The 25,282-nt window shown below is 41.9% G+C and overlaps 1 protein-coding gene across 1 annotated transcript in view; it reads right to left on the bottom strand.

The window, feature by feature from the left end:
- Positions 1–2,362: 2,362 nt before the first annotated feature.
- The window catches only part of LOC108437999 (multidrug resistance-associated protein 1-like), a 78,763-nt gene continuing 55,843 nt past the window's right edge, over positions 2,363–25,282 (bottom strand). The window contains exons 21-31 of the mRNA XM_017715471.2: positions 22,769–22,886; positions 22,295–22,502; positions 18,661–18,971; positions 15,648–15,847; positions 10,415–10,541; positions 9,750–9,851; positions 9,067–9,213; positions 5,346–5,504; positions 4,785–4,951; positions 4,481–4,675; positions 2,363–3,295 (exon numbers count right to left, since the gene is read on the bottom strand). Coding sequence (XP_017570960.1) covers positions 3,187–3,295; positions 4,481–4,675; positions 4,785–4,951; positions 5,346–5,504; positions 9,067–9,213; positions 9,750–9,851; positions 10,415–10,541; positions 15,648–15,847; positions 18,661–18,971; positions 22,295–22,502; positions 22,769–22,886 — 1,843 coding nt within the window. The 3' untranslated portion in view covers positions 2,363–3,186. The remainder of the gene's footprint in view (positions 3,296–4,480; positions 4,676–4,784; positions 4,952–5,345; positions 5,505–9,066; positions 9,214–9,749; positions 9,852–10,414; positions 10,542–15,647; positions 15,848–18,660; positions 18,972–22,294; positions 22,503–22,768; positions 22,887–25,282) is intronic.

Raw genomic sequence — 25,282 nt, 5'->3', positions numbered from 1 at the left:
AGAGTTAAAAACAAAAAAATAAACATTTTTGTAACTAATTCTGTGTTTGTTTCAGATTCAGTTCACTTCCAAAAGAAATCCTAAATGTGTAACAGACTGCAAGTGTAACAACATTTATTTTGATTATTTAATGTTGCTGTTGTTGTTGTTAATAATAATAATAATAATAATTAAACAAAAACATTAAAGGCATTTTTATTACTGTTGGTAATAATAATTATAACTGGCTTATGATATTAAAAACAATAGTAATAATATTAATAACAGTACTGCTACAACTAATAACAATAACGAAAGTAATAATTATACTTGACTACAACAACAACAATTTGGTTGTTTAGCCAAGTATAATTATTACTTTCGTTAATTTTGTTAATTGTTATTACTATTAGAAGTATATACTGTGTTACTCTGCATAAAAAGAACAATTTCTATTATTTATAATGCTACTGCTGCTTCAGTGTCTGTCATATTTTTCCTTTCATAATGTACCAAAGGTTTTCAGTGGGTGACCGGTCTTGACTGCAGGCAGGTCAGTTTAGCATCCGGGCTCTTTTAATACGGAGCCATGCTGCTGTCATACATGCAGAAAGTGGATTGATATTGTCTTGCTGAAATAATGAAGGCCTTCCCTGAAAAAGACGTCGTCTGGATGGCAGCATGTGAATACTGAATACTGAATATTCAGTGAATACTGGCTTTTGAACTGTGCACTAATAACAAGCTGAGTGGTCTTTAGTCCGGAGGACACAATGAAAATGGTTTACAAAAAGAAATTCAAATGTTGATTCCTCGGACCGGATGCAGTGATGAACTGTTTTCACAGACACTGGTTTTCAGAAGTGTTTCTGAGCTCATGCAGTGATTTCCACTACAGAATCATGTCTGTTTTTAATGCAGTACCGTCTGAAGGTCCAAAGATCACAACCAGCAAATACCGGTTTTCAGCCTTTTCCCTTACATACAGAGATTTCTCCAGATTCCATGAATCTTTTAATGTTATGATGTACCGTAGACGAAAAGTAAAAGTTCTTTGCCTATTTTACATTGAGAAACGTTATTCTTGAATTGTTGCACTATTTGATGGTGCAGTCTTTCACAGAGTGGTGAACCCCTCCTCATCTTTACTTCTGAAAGACTGTCTCTCTGAGATGCTCTTTTATACCCAATCATGTTACTGATGTTTAAACTTTTTTTTTTTTTAAAGCATTTCAAATTCCTCTTTGTTCTAGGTTGTGCCACAGATTTTAAGAGGGTTTAAATCTAGGGATTTTGCTGGGCAGTCCAGATGTGTGAATGCTCCTGAATGTTCTTCATGCCAGTCAGTCACATTTGCAGCCCTGTGAACAGGGGAATTATCATCTTGGAAAACAGAGATAGGAATGTTATTCTCCTCAGAAAGATGATGAGCAAAAGGCAAAACCTGGTTGTCCAGCATCTCATTGTTGGCACTGTGGTCCAAATTTACTGTCACCTCAACCAAAGAAGCCATTAAAACACCAACAGAACATCACAGAACCTCCAGCTTGAACCACACCTGCATCCAGTCCCCATTGAAGGCTTCCTGAGGTCAACAATGAACATCACGCCAAGCATCATTCACATACAGGTAGAAGCCAGATTCATCTGACCAGATAATGTTTCCAGTGAACAGCCCATGAACAACCCAGTTTTTGTGTATTTTCGTCCACTGTAACCAGACAACTCTGTGAGCGAAGGCCTCTTGCTCCACTCCATATGTTCATGGTGTGCGGATCCCTGAGGAGGTTCTTTCAGAAATTGGTTTTGAAGGACATCTGTTGACTTCTACAGGCAGCTCTTGCCTGGCAGTAAGTTTCATTTACAAGATGTGAAACACGCCGGCAGTCCCTGTCTATCAGTTTCGCCTTTTGGACTGAATTTCCCACAGGCTGGGATTTTTATCCAGTGCTGGTTGACCCATATGACTGTATGCTTCGATACACCTGCAAATTCAAGTACTTCCTTCTCACTATGGCCTTTGGTGCCCAAATGCAATCACTCCTATTTGCTAATCATTAACATCTGCTTTGTGCACTATACCACCTCTTCTCAATCTATGAATCCCGTCACACACTCTGCATCATCCTTGTGCAACGCCATCTGCTGGAGGCTGAAGTCACTACCACCTAAAGCACAGTGTGACAAATTTTTGGTCTGGTGATCTTATTTTTCACAGGCCTGGAGTTTTTCTAAGCATTTCTTCCACAAATTGTCTTTCTGCATCAGATTATTTTGAACATGTCAACAAAAAATAAGAATGCTATTAGCCGAAGAAGCATTATTTGTTTATTAAACAGATTATTGCTGTTCACAAGAAGGAAACATTCAAGTTTTTCAGCATCTTCAAAGGTACAATATAGAAAAACACAAGTACGATACAGTACAGTATAAATATTAATTTAAAAATGTACAGCCTCAATCAGGAAAGACTGCAGCTGCCCGCTTAGTGTTGAGCACTTCGACATCAGTACAAAAATAACACAAATATTCACTTAATACTTCAATAGGTGTTCCGCTGTGGCCCTGTTCCAGCAGTTCCGGACCGAGGAATTCATATCAGCTTCAAAATGACAAGGAAAAAAAAAACCATCTACAAAGATTTTATGTTCTATTTAAAAGCATATCTTAATTTTATAAATTAATATAAAATTAAACTCTCATAACTTCTCTCACTCTTCTCACAGGCGAAATGCTGGTTTGATGGCAGATTATTTGTGTAGTTCGGCTGTTTTATTGCTCTTTGCTACCAAATATATGGTGAAATGCTAACAAAACAGATGCAGCGTTAACGTTAACAGTCCTCTTAGTGTTGAAAATGGTGCGCAGTGCAGACGTCTGTCTGCCTTACGTCTCCAACGCTTATTAACACTGGAACGTTACAGAAATGTTCCCTTTGTTCTTCACATTCACTTCGTAATGCAGATCAATTGTTTTAGCACCTCTGAGCTGGACATTTGTAAAGCAGGATGTTCTGGATAGTCTTTTATTTTGAAACATCATTTCTAGCAGAACAACTATGATGAGCAGCACGGTCAATCCTGGAAGGTCATTTCGGTGCCCTGCTGCGCTCCAGAGATGAAGCTTTACCATCATGTGAAGTTTGTTGGTATCGTGTTTGTCAGACTTGGCAGACAGGAAACTCCTCTGAACTCCTCTGAAGAGCTTTCAAACCAGTCCGGCCTCTCGACACATCCAGTAAAACTGACCTCTCCCGGCGATGAGGTTGGCCGGAGAGTCCATCTCAGTGACGTTACCTCTGTCCATGACGATCACCCTGTGAGCAAAGATTCAGCAGGTTAACTTTTTTTTTTAACCCCTTTAAATTACTAACTGAAAGTGGGTGTGGCTTAAAGTAGACAAGTAGTGGCAGGTGTGTATATTTATTGACCACAAAAGTGCTGACATAAAGACTAATTTAGTCAACAATCAAGAGTTTGAAGCAAGCATGCTTCACTATATGGTCAGAAATATGTGGACACCCATCCTAACCATTGAGATCAGGTGTTTTACCCACACCCATTGCTAACAGATGGATAAATTCAAGCACATAGTCTTGCAGTCTTTGCAGACAAAGGCTGGCAGTAGAAGAAGTCATACTGATAAGCTCAATGACTTTAAATATGGCACTGCCACAAGTCAGTTTGTGAAGTTCCTGTCCTGCTAGATCTGCCCCTGTCAACTGTAAGTGGTATTATTGCGAAATGGAAGAGTCTAAGAGCAACAACAGTTCGCCACGAAGCGGTAGACCCCGCAAACTTACAGAGTGGGACTGCTGAGTGCTGAAATTCTATACAACTCTCTGTTGAATCATCACTACAGCGTTCCAAACTGCCTAAAGAAGCTCAAAAACTGTGCATGAGGAGCTTAATGCAATTAGTTTCCATGGCCTAGCAGCTGCAAACAAGCCTAAGATCACAACGCATGCGCAACACCAAGCATCTGCTAGGGTGGTGTAAAGTGCCGCCACTGGACTTTGGAGCAGTGGAAACGTATGCTGTGGAGTGACTAATCACACTTTATCTGTCAGTCTGATGGACGAATCTGAGTTTGGTGAATGCCAGGAGAACATTACCTGCCTGACTGCACTGTTCCAGTAGTAAAGTTTGGTAGAGGAGGGGCTGTTTTCCAGGGTTTGGGCTCTTAGTTCCAGAGAAGGGTGATTTTGAAGCTACAGCACAAATAGTTTTTATACAATTATCTGCTTCCAGCTTTGTGGGAACAGTTTGGGGAAGAACCTTTCCTGTTCCTGCATGACTGAGTACCTGTGCACAAAACTCCATAAAGAGTGACCAGTTTGGTGTTCAGTGGTCTGTACAGAGCTATGACCTCAACCCCCCTGAACACCTTTGGGATGAACAGGAACGTCGACTACGAGCCTGACCTCACGAGTGATGCAGTCATCTGAACGGTGCCTCTACAGAATGTAGTGCAGTGTTGTGGTGATGCTGGTCTGTGTTACCTGGTGTAGTCCATGATGGTGTTGAGGCGGTGGGCGATGGTCAGAACCGTGCAGTCCTCAAACTGCGTGCGGATGGTGGACTGGATCAGGTTGTCCGTCTCCAGGTCCACAGCTGCTGTGGCTTCGTCCAGAACCAGAATCTTGGTCTTGCGGAGTAAAGCTCGAGCCAAACACACCAGCTGCCTCTGCCCCAGACTGACCACAAAGATGGACAATTGGTCAGTGCAACACCAGAAACATACAGAACATAAATTATACAATTATGAGAAAAAAGGGGAAAACAATCTCATTCATTGCTTAGTACCTGAGATTCTCTCCTCCCTCAGAACACTCATGGTTTAGCTTGTCCGGCAGGCCAGACACGAAGTTTTTGAGATGTGCGAGTTCCAGAGCTCTCCACACTTCCTCATCAGAGTAACCATCGAAGGGATCCAGGTTCATCCGCAGAGAACCAGAGAACAGCACTGGGTCCTACAGCAGGACAGCAGGGGGACAAACAGTAAATACAGAATAATTCCTATTTTTTACTGAATAATTCATAGTAGATACTAATTAATGCATAGAAACTGAATATTTCGTAAAAGATGCTGGCTAATTTATAGTAGATGCTGAATAATTCACAGTAGATACTGATTAATTCATAATAGATGCTGGATAATTCATAGTATTCATAGAAATAAAATTGATTCTCTCAGCAGTTCAAAAGGAATAAAGAATGTCTTTTCACACTGTATATTTTCAATGTAAAGCACATCATACAGATCCAAACAGAAACAGGACTGATTTGGGAGAAACACTGTCCACACGATTGCAAGGAGCTTGAACCTCGAGTGAATTAATAAACAGTAAACAGAGCTCAGTGTACCTGTGGGATGATGGTGATTCGGGACCTCAGGTCCTGCAGGCCGATCTCAGCAATATCAACCCTGTCGATGTAAATCTGCCCCTTTGCTGCCTCCAGGATGCGGAAGATCCCCAGAGCGAGAGAAGATTTGCCTGCACCTGTTCTCCCCACGATCCCAACCTAACCGGAGCATGAAAGGCCAGTCAAAAACAAAATTACTTGAATATGAACCTTTAGTGAACATTAGTAACACATAACTTACAACCCCAGTTCCAATGAAGTTGGGACCTTGTGTAAGACATACATAAAAACAGAATACGATGATTTGCAAATCCTTTTCAACCTATATTCAATTAAATACACTACAAAGACAAGATATTTAATGTTCAAACGGATAAACTTTGTTTTTTGCAAATATTCTCTCATTTTGAATTTGATCCCTGCAACACGTTCCAAAGAAGTTGGGACAGGGGCATGTTTACCACTGTGTTACATCACCTTTCCTTTTAACAACACTCAATAAGCGTTTGGGAACTGAGGACACTAATTGTTGAAGCTTTGTAGGTGGAATTGTTTCCCATTCATGCTTGATGTACAACTTCAGTTGCTCAACAGTCCGGGGTCTCCGTTGTTGTATTTTGCGCTTCATAATGCGGCACACATTTTCAATGGGAGACAGGTCTGGACTGCAGGCAGGCCAGTCTAGTACCCACACTCTTTTATTACGAAGCCACGCTGTTGTAACACGTGCAGAATGTGGCTTGGCATTGTTTTGCTGAAATGAGCAGGACGTCCCTGAAAAAGACGTTGCTTGTATGGCAGCATTCGTTGCTCCAAAACCTGTATGTACCTTTCAGCATTAATGGTGCCTTCACAGATGTGCAAGTTACCCATGCCATGGGCACTAACACACCCCCACACCATCAGAGATGCTGGCTTTTGAACTTTGCGCTGATAACAATCCGACTGTAAACGACTGAGCCTTTCAGGGATGCTCCCTTTATACCCAATCATGACACTCACCTGTATCCAATTAACCTGTTCACCTGTGGAATGTTCCAAACAGGTGTTTTTTGAGCATTCCTCAACTTTCCCAGTCTTTTGTTGCCCCTGTCCCAACTTCTTTGGAACGTGTTGCAGGCATCAAATTCAAAATGAGTGAATATTTGCAAAAAACAATAAAGTTTATCTGTTTGAACATTAAATATCTTGTCTTTGTAGTGTATTCAATTGAATATAGGTTGAAAAGGATTTGCAAATCATCGTATTCTGTTTTTATTTGTTTTACACAACTTCCCAACTTCATTGGAATTGGGGTTGTAAGAATAAGTTCTTCTTAATACATACTTAAAAATATGGTTCTTTAAGGGTTCTTTGGTAAAGACAATCGTTCTACTGAGAACATTGGGCCTCATTTGCCAATATCTTCAGAAGTTGAATATGTTCTTGAGAAAGGTTCTAAATAAAATCTGTCATTCATAATGTGTTAAACCGCAGAAAACATCGGTGAACATCAGAATCTTCATAAAAACTGTGCAAGTGGCTTAAAATAAGAAATTTCTTCTTAAAAATAGTTAGTGAATGAGGCCAAATGAGTTCTCTAATAACTGTGTAGTTAAATGTGAACATTTGCAACAACAATGTAACTGCTAATGATTTAGTCATTGTTACAGATGGATTACAGAAGTACAGCCTCATGTAATTACACAAGTGCATCTTAATAGTCGTAACAGCCTATTCTCTCTCATTTCATTACACAAGTGTAGCTTAATAGTTGTAACAGCCTATTCTCTCTCATGTAATTACACAAGTGCATCTTAATAGTCGTAACAGCCTATTCTCTCATGTAATTACACAAGTGCATCTTAATAGTCGTAACAGCCTATTCTCTCTTGTGTAATTACACAAGTGCATCTTAATAGTCGTAACAGCCTATTCTCTCTCATGTAATTACACAAGTGCATCTTAATAGTCGTAACAGCCTATTCTCTCTTGTGTAATTACACAAGTGCATCTTAATAGTCGTAACAGCCTATTCTCTCTCATGTCATTACACAAGTGTAGCTTAATAGTTGTAACAGCCTATTCTCTCCCATGTAATTACACAAGTGTAGTTTAATAGTTGTAACAGCCTATTCTCTCTCATGTCATTACACAAGTGTAGCTTAATAGTCGTAACAGCCTATTCTCTCTCACGTAATTACACAAGTGTATCTTAATATTCGTAACAGCCTATTCTCTCTCATGTCATTACACAAGTGTAGCTTAATAGTCGTAACAGCCTATTCTCTCTCGTGTAATTACACAAGTGTATCTTAATAGTCGTAACAGCCTATTCTCTCTCATGTCATTACACAAGTGTAGCTTAATAGTCGTAACAGCCTATTCTCTCCCATGTCATTACACAAGTGTAGCTTAATAGTCGTAACAGCCTATTCTCTCCCATGTAATTACACAAGTGCATCTTAATAATTGTAACAGCCTATTCTCTCTCGTGTAATTACACAAGTGCATCTTAATAGTTGTAACAGCCTATTCTCTCTCGTGTAATTACACAAGTGCATCTTAATAGTTGTAACACCCTATTCTCTCTCATGTAATTACACAAGTGCATCTTAATAGTCGTAACAGCCTATTCTCTCTCATGTCATTACACAAGTGTAGCTTAATAGTTGTAACAGCCTATTCTCTCTCATGTCATTACACAAGTGTAGCTTAATAGTCGTAACAGCCTATTCTCTCTCATTTCATTACACAAGTGTAGCTTAATAGTCGTAACAGCCTATTCTCTCTCATGTCATTACACAAGTGTAGCTTAATAGTCGTAACAGCCTATTCTCTCTCATGTCATTACACAAGTGTAGCTTAATAGTCGTAACAGCCTATTCTCTCTCATGTAATTACACAAGTGCATCTTAATATTCGTAACAGCCTATTCTCTCTCATGTAATTACACAAGTGTAGCTTAATAGTCGTAACAGCCTATTCTCTCCCATGTCATTACACAAGTGTAGCTTAATAGTTGTAACAGCCTATTCTCTCTCATGTAATTACACAAGTGTAGCTTAATAGTCGTAACAGCCTTTTCTCTCTCATGTAATTACACAAGTGTAGCTTAATAGTCGTAACAGCCTATTCTCTCTCATGTCATTACACAAGTGTAGCTTAATAGTTGTAACAGCCTATTCTCTCTCATGTAATTACACAAGTGTAGCTTAATAGTCGTAACAGCCTTTTCTCGCTCATGTAATTACACAAGTGTATCTTAATAGTTGTAACAGCCTATTCTCTCTCATGTAATTACACAAGTGTAGCTTAATAGTCATAACAGCCTATTCTCTTTCAGGTAATTACACAAGGGTAATAACAAATGTAATTACATTTGTAATCAGACTGAAGCAGCAGTTTTTTTTTCAAAAGTTTTTCTTTCCAGCAGTAAAAGGAAGTATCTAATAGCTTGCATTAAGACGTTACACTGTATATGCCATCTTTCCTATCATTTAGCTAGCATTTATGTTGCTATTTCTATAACACTGTAACCAATTTCAGCTTTAACCCATTCTGTAATGAGACAGTACAGCAGACGTCCACTTATCTTAACATGTAATTTTAATGACATTAATTAAATGTTGCATTAAACCCAAAGCAATGTTTTTTACCACTCCTTTAGTACACAGTATCTACTTAATAACTACACAGGAACCCTTAAAGAACCACCTTTTTAAGCGTGAATAATGTTTACCTTCTCTCTCTCTCGGACACTGAGTGTGATCTCCTTCAGCGCCCAGTCCAAACCCTTTCTGTATTGCAATCCGTACTCCTGGAACTCTATGGTGCCAGTTTGTGGCCATGCTGAGGGGAGGGATCTGTTCTCTAACGTCCAGGGAGCCTGCGGAGAACCACAAGAGTGGACAAGGTCAGTCATAACCTGCCTGTTCATGCTAGACCTGCTTCTATGCTGTGAGCTTCAAAGCGCTCTGTTATCTTCACTACTTTCCAAACCCACTGCAGCAGCTTCAGCAGCTGTTGGTCAGTTTCACACAGAATGTAGACGGACACATGAATCCACCAGTTCTACACATTGAGAGGCAGATGACGTGTATCTCAGCCTCTCTTCATAGGCTCATAACTCTGGATGTGAGTCTCGATAAGATGGAATGGAAAGGGCGACTCTACAGATTCAGGAAGTGTTTGAACTGGATTTCTGAGTTGGATCATCACAAAAACACAGACACAGTTATAGAAACAGAAAATGTGATGCTTAAACTGTGTGTGCTGTGTGTTTCTTGGTCTTGTATGTCTGATGAAGGTGCTGCATGTGTGCTGAAACGACCTGATTATAACCAAACTCAGTGTTTAATATTCACACTGCTGTGCTGCACCATTTAGGGATCAGTTCTGCCGTGTTTGGAGGTGCTGCTGTACCTCTTTGGGTGTGTCTGCATATTCTTTCACCCTCTCCACCGAAACTATGTTGTTCTCCACGTCCGTCCAGGCACGAACAATCCAACTTAGGATTCCTGTTACCTGCAGAGAACCATCGAAAACTCTTAATGTGGTGAGCATGAATGAGAATCTTTATGCTCTTCATAAAGACTTTATATCTCTAAAATTGTAACTTCACAGGAGATGGAAAAACATTCTTAACGTTTAATAGAAGTTAGTGGAGAAGATGTTTATTGCAAGTAATTTTGGATCATTTTTATTGGCCTGTTTACCATGAAATTTCAACACAATGTAAAATGTCAAAAAATGAAAAAAGAGAAAATAATACAGGGCTTTGTCACAGCAGCAACGATATGTAACGTAGTCAGTGGTATAAACTTTCATTCCATTCCACATTTGTGTTTGTAGAAGAGGAGAAAATTTATTCAGTTCACATTCAAAGTTGTTTTGCCATCTTTTTGTCCTTTTTTTAAAACATAGACACCAACAAAAAAATCTGAAATCTTCAACTTTCTGATACAGACTGTAAACTGTAAATGGTAACAGCCACAGTATGTAAACTAATCTGTACAGTAAAAGGACGGTAATAACTCCAGAGCTGTAAGAATCAGATGTTACTGTATCACTGACTGTGATTTGCATACTTGGAGGGAATGTGACATGGCCAGTCCGACGATTCCTGGACTCAGAGTCGCTCTGCCCATCACCGACAGGATCGCAGCAGCAAGAACCAACAGATTACCCAGAAACTCCAGGTTCACCGCCAGCCACCTGCAACAATCACAGCATCAGTTACACAATCTGCAGCTCTGACAGACCAAAACACACCTCAGATTACAGCACAGCTAAAACACAAAGCACTTGATTCAGGTCTACATGTTTCTAAATACAATCAATAATTAGGGTTTAAATATTACAGATTATTTAACAAGATTTTTAGAAGTTTAATTTGTTATTTCAAGAATAATACTGTGAACAAAATGGAAGTTTTATTTTTTTTCTTGTTTTTTTTTGCCATACAATTTTATCTCCACTTTTGAAACATTAATGATATTAGTTTAATTAATTAAATAATTAATAATTTTATACATTTATTAAACCAACCAAAATTGTTTAAGGTTTAATATTAATGAAAACATTGATTCCATGTGTTGAACAGCAATGTGTGTGTGTGTGTGTGTGTTTATCAGTTTTGTCCATTTCTAAGGATAAAGTGTGAATAAAGAATAATGAGTAGCAACTCTGAGCTTATTAAATATTCAGTGTTAACAGTCACAGTTTGTGTCATATATTGGGTAGAAAAGTTTGCGCTCTTCTTTCTAACAGGGGGCGCTAATAGATCAGTAGCTTAATAGTTAGTCATCATAAATGATTATGTGGGTTTAGTACACCACAGAGACACTCAGCATCTGTTCACCACTGCAGAGACCATTTGGAGCAAATTTGACACAATTTGAGAAGCACTGTGCAACCTTGTTTGGTTAATAAATTAATAAATAAATACGTTTTCTGTAATACTACCAAATACAAATTTCCATTTTTGAAAGCGCTGTTCAAAAGTTTGTAATCTATGTTTTCAATCATATTAAACCCATCATCATCTCCATCCATCATCTTCCGCTTCTCCGGGGTTCGGGTCGCGGGGGCAGCATCCTGAGCAATGAAGCCCAGACCTCCCTTTCCCCAGCCACTTCCACTAGCTCCCTGGGAGGGATTCCGAGGCGCTCCCAGGCCAGCTGGGCGATATAGTCACGCCAGCGTGTCCTGGGTCTTCCCCGGGGTCTCCTCCCCGGTGGACTTGCCTGTGACACCTCCCAAGGGAGGCGTCCAGGAGGCATCCTAACAAGATGCCCGAACCACCTCAACTGGCTCCTCTCGACGTGAAGAAGCAGCGGCTCTACTCCGAGTCCCTCCCGGATGACCGAACTTCTCACCCTATCTCTAAGGGAGAGTCCAGCCACCCTGCAGAGGAAACTCATTTCAGCCGCTTGTATTCGCGATCTCGTTCTTTCGGTCATTACCCAAAGCTCATGACCATAGGTGAGGGTGGGAACGTAGATCGACCACTAAATCGAGAGTCTTGCCTTATGGCTCAGCTCTTTCTTTACCACAACAGACCGGTAAAGAGCCCGCATCACTGCTGACCCAGCACCAATCCGCCTGTCAATCTCCCGCTCCCTTGTACCATCACTCGTGAACAAGACCCCGAGATACTTAAACTCCTCCACTTGAGGCAAGAGCTCATCCCCGACCCAGAGAGGGCTCTCCACCCTTTCCCGCGTGAGAACCATGGCCTCGGATTTGGAGGTACTGATCCTCATCCCGTCCGCTTCACACTCGGCTGCAAACCGATCCAGTGAAAGCTGAAGTTCACGGCCTGATGTCCCCAATAGGACCACATCATCTGCAAACAGCAGCGATGTGACCCTGAGGTCACCAAACCGGACACCCTCCATCCCCTGACTGCGCCTAGAAATTCTATCCATAAAAATTATGAATAGAATCGGTGACAAAGGGCAGCCCTGACGGAGTCCAACTCTCACTGGGAAAAAGTCTGACTTACTGCCGGCCATGCGAACCAAGCTCCTGCTTTGTTTGTACAGGGCCTGAATGGCTCGTAGCAAAGAGCCATGTACCCCGTACTCCCGAAGCACCTCCCACAGAATACCCCGGGGAACACAGTCGAATGCCTTCTCCAAATCCACAAAGCACATGTGGACTGGTTGGGCAAACTCCCATGAACCCTCAAGAATCCTGGAGAGGGTAAAGAGTTGGTCCATTGTTCCAAGACCAGGGCGGAACCCGCACTGCTCCTTCTGAATCCGAGGTTCGACTATAAGCCGGACTCTCTTCTCCAGTACCCTTGCATAGACCTTACCAGGGAGGCTGAGGAGTGTGATTCCCCTGTAGTTGGAACACACCCTCCGGTCCCCCTTTTTAAAAAGAGGCACCACCACCCCAGTCTGCCAATCAAGTGGCACCACCCCCGATGTCCACGCAATGTTGAAAAGGCGTGTCAGCCAAGACAGCCCCACAACATCCAGAGCCTTGAGGAACTCGGGACGGATCTCATCCACCCCTGCAGCCCTGCCGCCAAGGAGCTTTTTAACTACCTTAGCGACTTCGGCCTCAGTAATGGACAAGCCTATTCCCGTGTCCCCAGACTCTGCCTCCTCACTGGAGAACGTGTTGGTGGGATTGAGAAGGTCCTCAAAGTATTCCTTCCACCGCCCAATGACGTCTTCAGTCGAAGTCAGCAGCACACCATCTCCACTATATACAGTGCTAGTGGCACACTGCTTTCCCCTTCTGAGTCGCCTGACGGTTTGCCAGAATCTTTTCGGAGCCGACTTAAAGTCACTTTCCAAGGCCTCACCGAACTCTTCCCACACCCGGGTTTTTGCCTTGGCAACGACTGAAGCCGCAGATCGCTTGGCCTGTCGATACCTGCCAGCTGCCTCTGGTGTCCTACAGGCCAACCATGTCCGGTAGGACTCCTTCTTCAGCTTGACGGCATCTCTCACCTGGGGTGTCCACCACCGGGTTTGAGGATTACCGCCCCGACAGGCACCAACTACCTTGCGACCACAGCTACAGTCAGCCGCTTCAACAATGGAGGAGCGGAACATGGCCCATTCTGGGTCAATGTCCCCCACCTCCCCCGATATCTGGTCAAAGTTCTGACGGAGGTGTGAGTTGAAGATCAATCTGACAGGTTCTTCTGCCAGACGTTCCCAGCAAACCCTCACTATACGTTTGGGTTTGCCTGGTCTGACTGGCATCTTCCCCCACCACCTGATCCAACTCACCACCAGGTGGTGATCAGTTGACAGCTCAGCTCCTCTCTTTACCCGAGTGTCCAGTACACATGGCCGCAAGTCCGCTGACACGACTACAAAGTCAATCATTGAACTGCGGCCTAGGGTGTCCTGGTGCCATGTGCACTTATGGACATCCTTGTGTTCAAACATGGTGTTCGTTATGGACAAACTGTGGTTTGCACAGAAGTCCAAAAACTGAACACCACTCGGGTTCAGATCAGAGAGGCCATTCCTCCCAATCACACCCCTCCAGGTCTTACTGTCGTTGCCCACGTGAGCGTTGAAGTCCCCCAGTAGGACAATCGAGTCTCCAGGAGGAGCACTTTCAAGCACCCCTTCCAAGGACTCTATGAAGGCTGGGTATTCTGAACTGCTGTTCGGTGCATAAGCACAGACAACAGTCAGGACCCGTTCCCCAACCCGAAGGCGTAGGGAAGCTACCCTCTCGTCCACCGGGGAAAACCCCAACATACAGGCGCCGAGTCGAGGGGCTATGAGAAAGCCCACACCTGCCCGCCGCCTCTCACCATGGGCAACTCCAGAAAAGAAAAAAGTCCAGCCCCTCTCAAGGAGATTGGACCCAGAGCCCAAGCTGTGTGTTGAGGTGAGCCCGACTATATCTAGCCGGTATCTCTCGACCTCGCGCACCAACTCAGGCTCCTTCCCCGCCAGTGAGGTAACGTTCCAAGTTCCAAAAGCCAGTTTCAGCAACCAAGGATCAGAACGCCAAGGCCCACGCCTTCGGACACTGCCCGATCCACAATGCACCGCACCCCTACTACTGCCCCTCCCATCGGTGGTGGGTCGATGGGAGGGGGGACTCATGTAGCTCCTTCGGGCTGGGTTTAAATATTAAACCCATTTGGTTGAAAATAAATGATTAAATGATTAAATGTATAAAATAATTTTGATCTGTTTGTTCTGAACAACTTCACAGGTGTCAGATATTCAGTCGAACACGACGGTAAAGAAGAAGCGTAGAAATGTAAAATGAGTCCAGAGTGATGAACAGAGCTGTAGATGATTCTTAAATGTTTGAGAGAGCTGTGGAATGGACCCTCACAGAGCACGTACTATTTGGGTGGTGGATCATTCTCAGCACTGCAGTAACACTGACGTGGTGGTGGTGTGTAGTGTGTGTTGCACTGGTCTGAATGGATCAGGCACAGCAGTGCTGCTTGAGTTTTTAAACACACCACTGAGAATAGTCCACCAGCCAACAGTGTCCTGTGGGCAGCGTCCTGTGGGCAGCGTCCTGTGGGCAGCGTCCTGTGGGCGGCGTCCTGTGACCACCGATGGAGGACTAGAGGATGACCAATACAAACTGTGCAGCAGCAGATGAGCTATCATCGCTGACTTTACATCTGCAAGGTGGACTGACAAAGTAGGAGTCTCTAATAGAGTGGACAGTGAGTGGTTTAAAAACTCCAGCAGCACTGCTGTATCTTATCCACTCATACCAGCACAACACACCACCACCACCACGTTGGTGTTACTGCAGTGCTGAGAATGATCCATCACCCAAATAGTACCTGCTCTGAGGGTCCATGAGGGTCCTGACCACTGAAGAACAGGGTAAAAGAGGGCTAACAAAGTATCAGAGAAACAGATGGACTACAGTCTGTAGCTATAGAACTACAAACCTATATACTAAGGGGAGCTGATAAAATGGACAATGAGCGTAGAATCAAGGCGGTGGTCAGAATGTAGAGCTGTGCTCTAAACACAGCTGCTGTTGAATGGTTTGGAATATTTCACATTTTAAAAGCTATTATTCTAAATAAAATAGGAAACGTTGTAAATATGGTCAGTGCTTCCTGACGTGTGGGCGATAGTGAGTGTGTTTGAGGCCCATGTGTGAGAGATGCTGCTGATCTCAGGCTGCTGGAGACCAGGATCATCACCACCTCTCAGTGTATCATGGGTAATTAATCACGCCCTCTTCAGGAAGGGGCTAAACTGCACTGTGTTGTCAGACTACGAGTCTGGAAGCAGGAAACTCTTAAAGATTTTAGGTGTTTATGGGACGTTTCTGTGGTGAGGTGACTGGTCTGACCTGGTGGCCACAAATCTGGGGAAGTAGGAGGTTTGGTTGTGGTCCACTCTGCTGTTGGCCTGCAGGATGAACCTGGGCTGCTCTCCAAACGCCCGGATCACGCTGGCTCCCTGCACCGTCTCGTTGAAGTGTGTGTAGATGGGAGAGCGGCTCACTGACTCCAGACGGCGGAGCTGACAGGATGTAGCCACGTAGAAACTCTGGGAGGGAGGGCAAGTAAGCAAAGAAATCAAATTTGCATAATTTCATAATTTCCTCCTTACGCCAGGTGTAGTTGTCACAGATCATCACACATCATCAAACCTTGTGGATCTGTTAAAGGGGAACTCCACCAATTGTTCAAAATTTCTGCACACTTCAGTCAATGACAGAGAGATTCAGAGTGGGTTTGGTGTGAAATGGTTCTGATGTCTTTACAGTGGTGGTGATAGGAACCAGGGGTCACCATGACTACAACACAAATATAAACATTTTATTTACTATCCAGAACCACCAGAGAACCTACACGGGTCTTCTGAGATTATATGGAATGTTGAAGACGGAAAATAGTGGAAAATCTGAAATAGTAAGTTTTCTTTGGGGACTATTTTGCCTCACAGCGCTCTGCACTGCACCATCATGAATGGTTGAAAAACACAACTTACACTAAAAGCTTCTTATAACTATCATCATATAGTAACTTTCCATGAGGGAGCTTTTATAGGTGGACGTCTGGTTCCTGTCACCACCACTGTGAACAGTTCTGACTCAGAATGACTCTTTTTACATCTTAACTGTTTAATTATGCAGAAATTTAGAAAAATGGGTGGAATTCCCTTTTATGTAATCTCTAATAGACTTGATTATATGGTTTCTACTGTTATAGAAATAGGCAAATGTTTTATCACAGTTTAGAAAGTTATCATGATATTGTACTAAGGAAAAAAGCACATGTATACAGCACAGCAGTATTCATTTATTTATGGACGCTGGGCCTCATTCTCCAATATCTTTGTTCTTAAGGGTGTTCTTGATAAAGGTCCTAAGAAAAAGTCCACGTCAGATTGATGACGTGTTCTGAAAGCGCAGACCTGTTCTCACCTTTGTGCTCTTGAGTGTGTGGAGGTTCTGTTCTTACCTAAGAGAACACTGAATGTCAGAATCTTCAGTAAAACTGCGCAAGTGGGTTCTTCTTAAGAACGGTTGGTGAATGAGGCCCAATGCAGTTTTAGTTTTCCCTCGGACTGGTAGGTGGGTCATCTAGCTAACACACCCAATATGAATGCATAGCACTGCGAATTTTACCGCAACACGTCTGATTAAAGTGCAGTGAATCTCGTTTAGTGTCTACGTTAACAATATCATGTGTTTTGAATATCAGAGTTTACCTTATTGATAAATATCAGCACATGACTAGTTAGAAACCACATAATCAATCTATTAGGCTACGTTTACACGGCAGGTAAAAATGGCCCAAATCTGATCTTTTTCTCCGTATGTGACTCAGATGTGTGTCAGTGTGAACAGATAAACACAATCTGACATTTTCAATTCCGATTTGCAACGCTTTCATGTGTGGTACTGAAATCTGATCTGTATCCAATCTGCGGCAGTGCGACTCCGTCTGAACAGCCAGATCGGAATTCCAGCACGACATTAGTCATAATTTTGCGCTGCTGAGACTCATAAACATTTAGGCTGATGTTCATGTACCAAAAATGAACGAAACAGCTGAGCGCAGCCAGGGGAGACGAGGCTGCAGCATCAGAGAACAGTTTAAAGAATCCGAGGACACGAACCAAAGAAGTGGCCAAGGCTGAGTAATGCGCCCTTTTACAGTGAACTCAAACACACTGTGGGTGATGAGCTCAGCTGTCCACCACTGGAACTTTATAATCGTTCCTGTGACGCTGGTGAAGACGAAGCTGATGCTCCAGGAGCGACAGGCGTTTGTTGGCAGTCGTGATTGTTTACCTCTGGATGAACCGTGTGAAGCTCTGCTCTTTGGCTGCTGTGCATCAGTTTAGGAGCTGATCTGTTCAGACTGATGTCGCATACAGATCACGTTTAAAAGACAATGTGAACAGACAAACAAATAAATCAGATTTGGTGAGGAAATCAGATTTGGGCCACTTTTACCTGCTGTGTGAACGTAGCCTTAGATGCTTGAAAGCTTCGAGTTTGATGCATTTAGCCATGCAGTTAGCACTGTGCTAACTGGTGTATATAAGCTACCATTGCGTGTTAGCTGCGTTAGCCTCATAGCTCCAGTGCTATAACTAAAGAAGCAAACTTCAGACACCAAACGTGTCATGGCTGACTAGCTACAACCTTAAAACGGATGGTTCTTTAAAGGTTCTTTTGGAAAGAAAATGGTTCCTTATGGAACCATGATCACTCAAAGAACTATTTGCACAATTAAAGGGTTCTTTGCATCATGAAACTGTCCTTCAGATTATAGATTGCAGAGTGCTATAGATGGTTCTATATAGAACCTTTTGAATATGGTTCTGTACATCACCAAAAAGGGTTCTTCTATTGTTACGATGTCAAGCTTGTAACAACACACTTAAAAATGATGGTTCTTCAAAGGTGGTTCTATAAAGAAAATGGTTCTGTATAGAACTATGAACACTGAAAGAACTGTTTTCTTCATGAAAGGATTGATGAAGAAAGTGCTGTAGATGGTTCTGTATAGAACCTTTTTGAAAAGGGTTCTGGACAGTGCCAAAAAGGGTTCTGCTATTGTTACAGTGTCAAATCTATAACAGAAGAAAAATAACCCTTTTGGTGCTATATGGAACTATTGTTGAAAATGGTTCTACAACCATCTACAGCATGTTCTCCATCAATCTGAAGAACCCTTTATATGCAAATGTTTCTTTAAGTGTTCACAGTTCTACTTAGAACTTTCCTTCCTAAAGAACCCTTGAAGAACCATCTTTTTAAATGTGTATATTTGGGGTAAGGGGCGAAAATTGGCACCTTTGTCAAACTATTTCCTGAAGACGCTGCTCCTCTCCTGCATGCGTACCTGGATGAAGGTGTAGAACAGCATCAGCGGCAGAATGACCAGTCCTGCGAAAGGCGTGGCCATCAGAACGATGATGCAGACCTCCAGCAGCTTAAACACGTATCCCAGCATCATCTTAAAGCCGTCGGGGATCATGCAGTCGATGGCGTCGATCTCTTTAGAGAAGCGGTTCAGCAGGTTCCCACTCGGCGTGCTCTCGAAGAAGGACATGGGGGAGTGCAGCACGTTGTTGAGGAGATCCAAGTGGAGGTGGCGAGATGCAATGATGCCCCCCAGTGAGATGGCCACGGTGGTGCCAAAAATGGCAATGCCTGAAATGGCAGAACAGTGTGACACCCTCAGAAACTACGTTAGCAAGAGTATTTGAGACTACTAAAGAGGAATTTCAGCCTAAAACAAGCACTTAGGCCCAGTCCCATTTCACCCGTCACCCCTACCACTCAGCCCTACCCCTCTGTTTTGTGTGTTCACATCTAGGGGTGAGGTGTCTTAATTCTTGTTGAGATAGAAGGGTGGGGTGAAGTGTTCGGGCTACATGAAAACAGAGGTTTTTAAGAGTCTCCAAACAGAGTTTTATGAGAAAAACAGAAAAACTGGCAAGATGGAGCACAAGAGACCAAAGAAACCCACAAATGTGAGAATTTTCTCCATTAAAAATTACAATAACCATTATATTATCTTATCGTTTTCTTCATAATAAGCATAAAAATTGCTAAGAGTGTGCTAATGCATTGATAGCTAGCTAGCTAACTTTCCCATTCCACCTTAAATAGTCCGGCAGTTCCGACACCTGAAGTGCCAGAATGTAACTGCTGCACCATTTAAAGTGGAACAGGAAAACTCTACCAAGAAGCTGGTGAATATCTGACTTCAGGTTCATATCACTGAAGAATTATGGGTGGGTGATAATAAATAATTACCCCCCCCCCCTTTTTGAAGATCATATGATGCTCTAAATGTAATCAAAGCCCAGCAGGGAGGAGCTGAACTTTACCCTCCTCTACTTTTGCTGCAGACTGGCAGGGTCGCCTACAGAGCAGCACTAGTAGCTGTTAATGAAGTAATGCTCTTTTTATTCGAGGGTCCTCTTTCAGAGGGAAGATTTCAACCACTACCCTGTAACTCAGTTCCAAGAGGCAATGAGACACTCGAAAACAAGGGGTAGGGGTAAAGATAAGAAAAGGGACTGGGTCTTTATATGTTATTTATCATGTCATGCAGTATTCATTATATCCTCAGCCTCATTGCTTTGCCAGAATTCACAATTTTGCATCCTTGCTGTGTTTATGTGGGCTTAGTCTTAGACTGATCATAATCCAAAGAACACAAAAGGAATATTTACTAAGCCACATTTTACAAGATAAAGAAATTTGTTTTGTGTGAGTGCTGTCACTGTATTATGCCCAGTCAAAATCATTATGCTCTTTGCTAAGTTCCACCTAATTTTCCCTAGCCCTCCAATCACTGCTTAGCAGCCGCTGCTATATACCAATGCCTCAAGCCTTCGGTTCATTACTAGTTTGCCTTTGCTTACATGTGAAGCTTCAGCTCAAAAGAAGTCCTAGTGGGTGCTGTAAAAGTGAGTTGCTGACACCATAGGAGTAAATCATTTTCTAATAATTTCCAAGCAAATTTAATCCCTTTTCACAAAAGCCATAAAATACAACTTCAGCCTCTGTTAAGCCTTAAATTTTAATCTTTTTATTTCAATTAAAAACATTTTTAAATTAAATTTTAATTATATCTTGAAAAAACAATTTTGTTTGATTAGATTAACGAAAAACGTCCAATAGTGGTTGCACAGACTTGTCAACTCAACTTTACTGCTCACCAGTGATGCTTTAAGGTTGAAGTCGCTGATTACGAGATCATGACACTAACAACATGGACGTATCAGAGACGACAACAGATCATCAGGCTGGTGATATCTCTGGTTTCCTGAAGGCTAGCAATGCAAGCCAGGGCCCATTGGAAAGGATGCGTCACGCTTTACTGACCCATAGAATTTGGCTTTGTCATTGAGTGCATGTAATCCAGTCATTAGGAGACTTGTGCAGTTATCTGATTATTCAAATGGTCATGTAAACAGCACTTATAGCAGAGTAAGATGTAGAAATCTGATAAAGAGGCTGGATTTTAGCTTAGTAATCAGATTTCTCAGTGTAAATTCTGATTTCTTTGATTTTTTTCAGATTTCTTAGTCTGAGCATGTGTGAAAACAGACTGTGGTACCGGAAATAAGTGAGCAGTGTCGCCGCGAGACTGTCACGATTGGCCCCTCCCTTTCCAGTCCATGTGCTTTTTGTTTACCTTTGATCTTCCATGTGTGTCTGTATAGGTTGTTAGTCCAGCCCCTTGTTTTGTGAATGCACACCTGATTGTCTCCACCTGTGTTATTTAAGCCCTGTGCTTTGCCCTTTGTTTTGCTGGTCTTTGTACTGGTCTTTGTATTGCGGTTTGAATTGTTGTTTGTACTGTTTGTTTTTTTGGTTCTGGTTTGAGATTTCGTCATGTCTGACTCTTGTGCAATCCGTGTTGGCTGTATGAGCCTGGACCGTTTAAACTATGACCCTGGATTTGCCCTGAATAAAAGTCGCTTATCTCCAATATGTGTCCGCCTCCTCCATTAAAACACTTTTGGAGCGATGCTGAAATCGACTACATGCTTCATGAAATGAAGGATTTAAATATTTTTCATTAGATCATTGTGTATATAAACGCACTCATTGATTTAAAGTTGGATTTTTAAAGTTGCTTGTTGCAAAGCATCCCTTCCCTTGGTTTTATTCATGACATCATCAGCGATTAGTCGACGTCGACTCATCTTTCATCACATCATAACTGTTGACTTTAAAAATCGGAAGTCCCTTCAACCATTAATGTCAAATGCATCAAATGGCCACTAGCTGGCCTTCTGCATTTGTCAGGTAGAAAAAATTCTAACGACCCATCCTCAGTATTCACCTCCAAGAAGGTGTAGCTTTCCAAACATTCCTCCCACCTTCATAACAGAGGTTTTCTCAGTCTTTTTTGTATGTATAACATTAATGTGGTTTTATGTTTCTATTTAATCAATGTTTACACCCAACCTCCAAAATAGTAACTTTACGGGAGAGGGCAAAAATGTTCTTTGCTTTTAATGTGAGTAAATGGAAAGACTTTATTCTGTGCAATTTTGAAGCATTTCTGTGGGTCCAATCATCGTGAAATTGTAACACAATGTAAAGGACAGCTACTGAGCTCAAAAGACAAAGAAAAGTAAATATCACAAAAAAAAATGGAGATACATGTTTTTCATTGGAAATGATGATATGTTGGTTTTCATGATATCACAAAAGCATTGAATTCAAAACAGGCTGGTTTTACAGTTCATTTTCCATGTATGGACTACATGAACTGGAGAGCAAGTGATACATCTTAACAGTGTTTACATACTGCATCAAACACTGTTGTTTCAAGACAGGGAGAAATAATTCGTTTTTAATGTAAAGCACCCTTAAAAAATAAACCGTTAACTGAGACATCCAGCTTTATGAGGCTCTCCCCTGAAGGAGTGATCATTATACTATAGAAGGCTGTGAGACTCTAGTCCACAATTACAAGGTTTTGTGGTTGAAACCAGGACGATACTGACCCTGAGCGAAACCGAGAGCTCCAAACACAGCCAGTTTCACGTCTACATGGGCCTGAGTGCCGTTAATGACGGGGTCATCGGCCCACAGCCGGAGCCAGTAGTTATAGCCCAGAGAGGCGGCCTGCTGGAAGGCGTAGAGGAAGACGATGGGGATGATGAGGGCCAGGCCGATGGTCCGGAAATACTCCACATACATCACTAGCTTCACCTGGAGGACACATCATCACTGATTTAGTGTGGTGAGAGGGGACTGTCGCCCTCACAACAATAGAACTGGACTAGAACTCTGTAATCTTGTGTTAAAATTAGACCCTGAGGTGCTGAACTGCAGCTGGTTCACCCTCAGCTTTAAACAGGCCTGACTGTAAATCTCCTTCGCTTCATTACAGGCCAGCTGTGGCATGGCTTTGTTTGTGATGCAAGCTAAAGTGATATCTTTTCCAGAACAGCTTGTTTTAGCGCTGTGTTTCTCACCCTGCCGGTGTGGGCTTTGTCAGCCTCGGTCAGTTTGCCCACTTCCTCCAGGTCCTGCTCCTGCTCAGAGTCCGATAAAGGCTTCATGGTCTGGATGCTGGCGTTGCCCATGTCTGCACTGCAGGAGAAAACAAGAAGAGAATCTTATAGTCTTGATGCACATTTAGTTAGGAGGGATGTTAGTAGGGTCAACATCTCTGACCAAGCTGGAAGTGTTCCACTCTGCCTGGAAGGAAAGCCTTATAGAGTATATAATGCTCTCACTAAAGCTCACTCAGCATATCTGGCCTCGCTGATCGAGAATATTAAATATTATCCTAGAGCTCTGTTTAGTGTGATTTCCAGAATCACCAAAAATCAGGCAGACCTGAACCAGAAATCCCAGAAATCTCTCACCAATGAAGTTTTTATGGACTTCTTTAATAATAAAATTGAAAATATTAGACAAAAAATTCAACCCACAGTGTTAAATCCAACTTGGCTGTCATCTGACATGGCTGATATAAAACAAAACACAGTTGTAGAAAAGAGCCTGGAAACTTTTCACCCACTCCCACAGCTAGAGCTAGAGATGATTATCTCCTCTGCAAATTGTACAACCTGCACACTCGATTCCTTCAAAATTGCTCAAAGAAGTGCTACCAGTTATTATAAACCCTATTTTAACTATAGTAAACTTGTCCCTTAACCTCGGCCATGTAGCCAAAGCTTTTAAACTAGCAGTTATTAAACCTGATCAAGAAACCAAATCTTGATGTTAGCGTATTGTCTAATTACAGGCCTATTTCTAAAGTATCATTTATATCTAAGATCTTAGAAAAAGCTGTGGCCCAACAACTTAGTTCATATCTACATAAGAACCATATATATATATATATATATATATATATATAAAATTCCAATCTGGATACAGGCCACATCACAGCACTGAGACAGCTCTAGTTAAGATAACTAATGATCTTGCCTGATCAAGGCTACGTAACCCTGTTAGTGCTACTTGTCCTCGGCGCAGCTTGCGATACAATAGACCACAATATTCTCCTATAAAAGTTAGAAAACATGGTTGGAATCACAGGGACGGTCCTATCATGGTTCAGATCTTATCTATCAGAACGTTATCAGTTCGTCAGTGTAAAGGATTTATCTTCCAATTATTCAAAAATAAGATTTGGAATTCCACAAGGCTCTAATTTAAGACCATTATTATTTACACTGTACGGGTTACCGTTAGGCACAGTTATAAGCAACCATGGCATTAACTTTGTGTTACGCAGACTATATGCAACTATACATATCAGCCAAGCCTGATGACAAATACAGGTTAAAGAAAATGCAGGACTGTGTAAAAGGCATGAAATGCTGGATGTTACGTAACTTCCTCCTAAATTCCATATTGATTATAAAATTCTTTTATTGACATATAAAGCCCTACATGGGCTCGCTCCTGAGTACCTGCTAGACCTTATTTCCTATTACGAGCCATCACGACTACTCGGATCCCAGAGTGCTGGCTTATTAATAGTTCCTAGAATTCATAAGGCTGCAGCTGGGGGAAGAGCTGTTTCTTTCTGTTTCTTGCAGTTACCTGCCTTGGACTAGCTGCCCACCCTACATTGATGTTTTCATAGACTCCTAGCTATTACTACTACTAATACTACTGCTATTAATATTGGTAGTATAAGCATTTGTAGGTAGTTTGACCAGAGGATTTGTATTGTCTGGAATTCTGTGAAGCTGCTTTGTGACAACATCAGTTGTAAAAAGCGCTATACAAATAAATTTTAATTTGATTTGATTTGATTTGACGTCACAATGATCCAGTTACAATTCTTTAAGAGACAATGTAGTCCATCAAATTTTGTCATCATTTGATTTGGTCATTTTGGTGTGAATTATGTTTAGAAATACATAGAATATTAAAGCAATAAGCAACAAGTGGCCATGTGTTATTGCGATTTTGTCACAGGAAGGGCGTTGTTAGGCACGATGTGAAGAGGAGTAATACCTCCTTCTCTGTGATAAAATCACAGTAATGCACGGCCTCAAGTGGCTTATTGCTTTTATAAAACGGCAGCCAACATAAAATACACAATTTTTCAGAAAATAATTGAAGTTATTATGAATAGTAATCAACATAAACAAGTATTCCGCCAACAAATATAGTTCCTTTATAGTACGATGTTGCTGCTAAGCAACCTGAAATAGGAGAAGAATTTTCAGTCGCTCTTCACTTTATTGCAGTTATTTTGAAAATTTTAAGTCATTGAACTTTTTAACTCTTTGTCATGTAACAGTGAATATATGATAACAACACTGTTTAATGCAAAAACCTTCGCTTTATAGGTACTTTCTGGTCTCCAAAATTACCACCACGAGTCTTATTTAACACCAATCCATATGCACCCTCTTCTCACACTGGGGCTGAGTCTCAAACGGCACTACATAGGAGTTTAAATACTGGATCCTGCAGCCCAACAGAGCAAAATATAGCTAAGAAATTTGGGACTCATGGTG

This window comes from Pygocentrus nattereri, chromosome 14 (genome assembly GCF_015220715.1).
Source record: "Pygocentrus nattereri isolate fPygNat1 chromosome 14, fPygNat1.pri, whole genome shotgun sequence".
In the NCBI taxonomy this organism is placed as follows: domain Eukaryota; kingdom Metazoa; phylum Chordata; class Actinopteri; order Characiformes; family Serrasalmidae; genus Pygocentrus; species Pygocentrus nattereri.
This window is presented reverse-complemented; position numbering and strand designations above follow the sequence as displayed.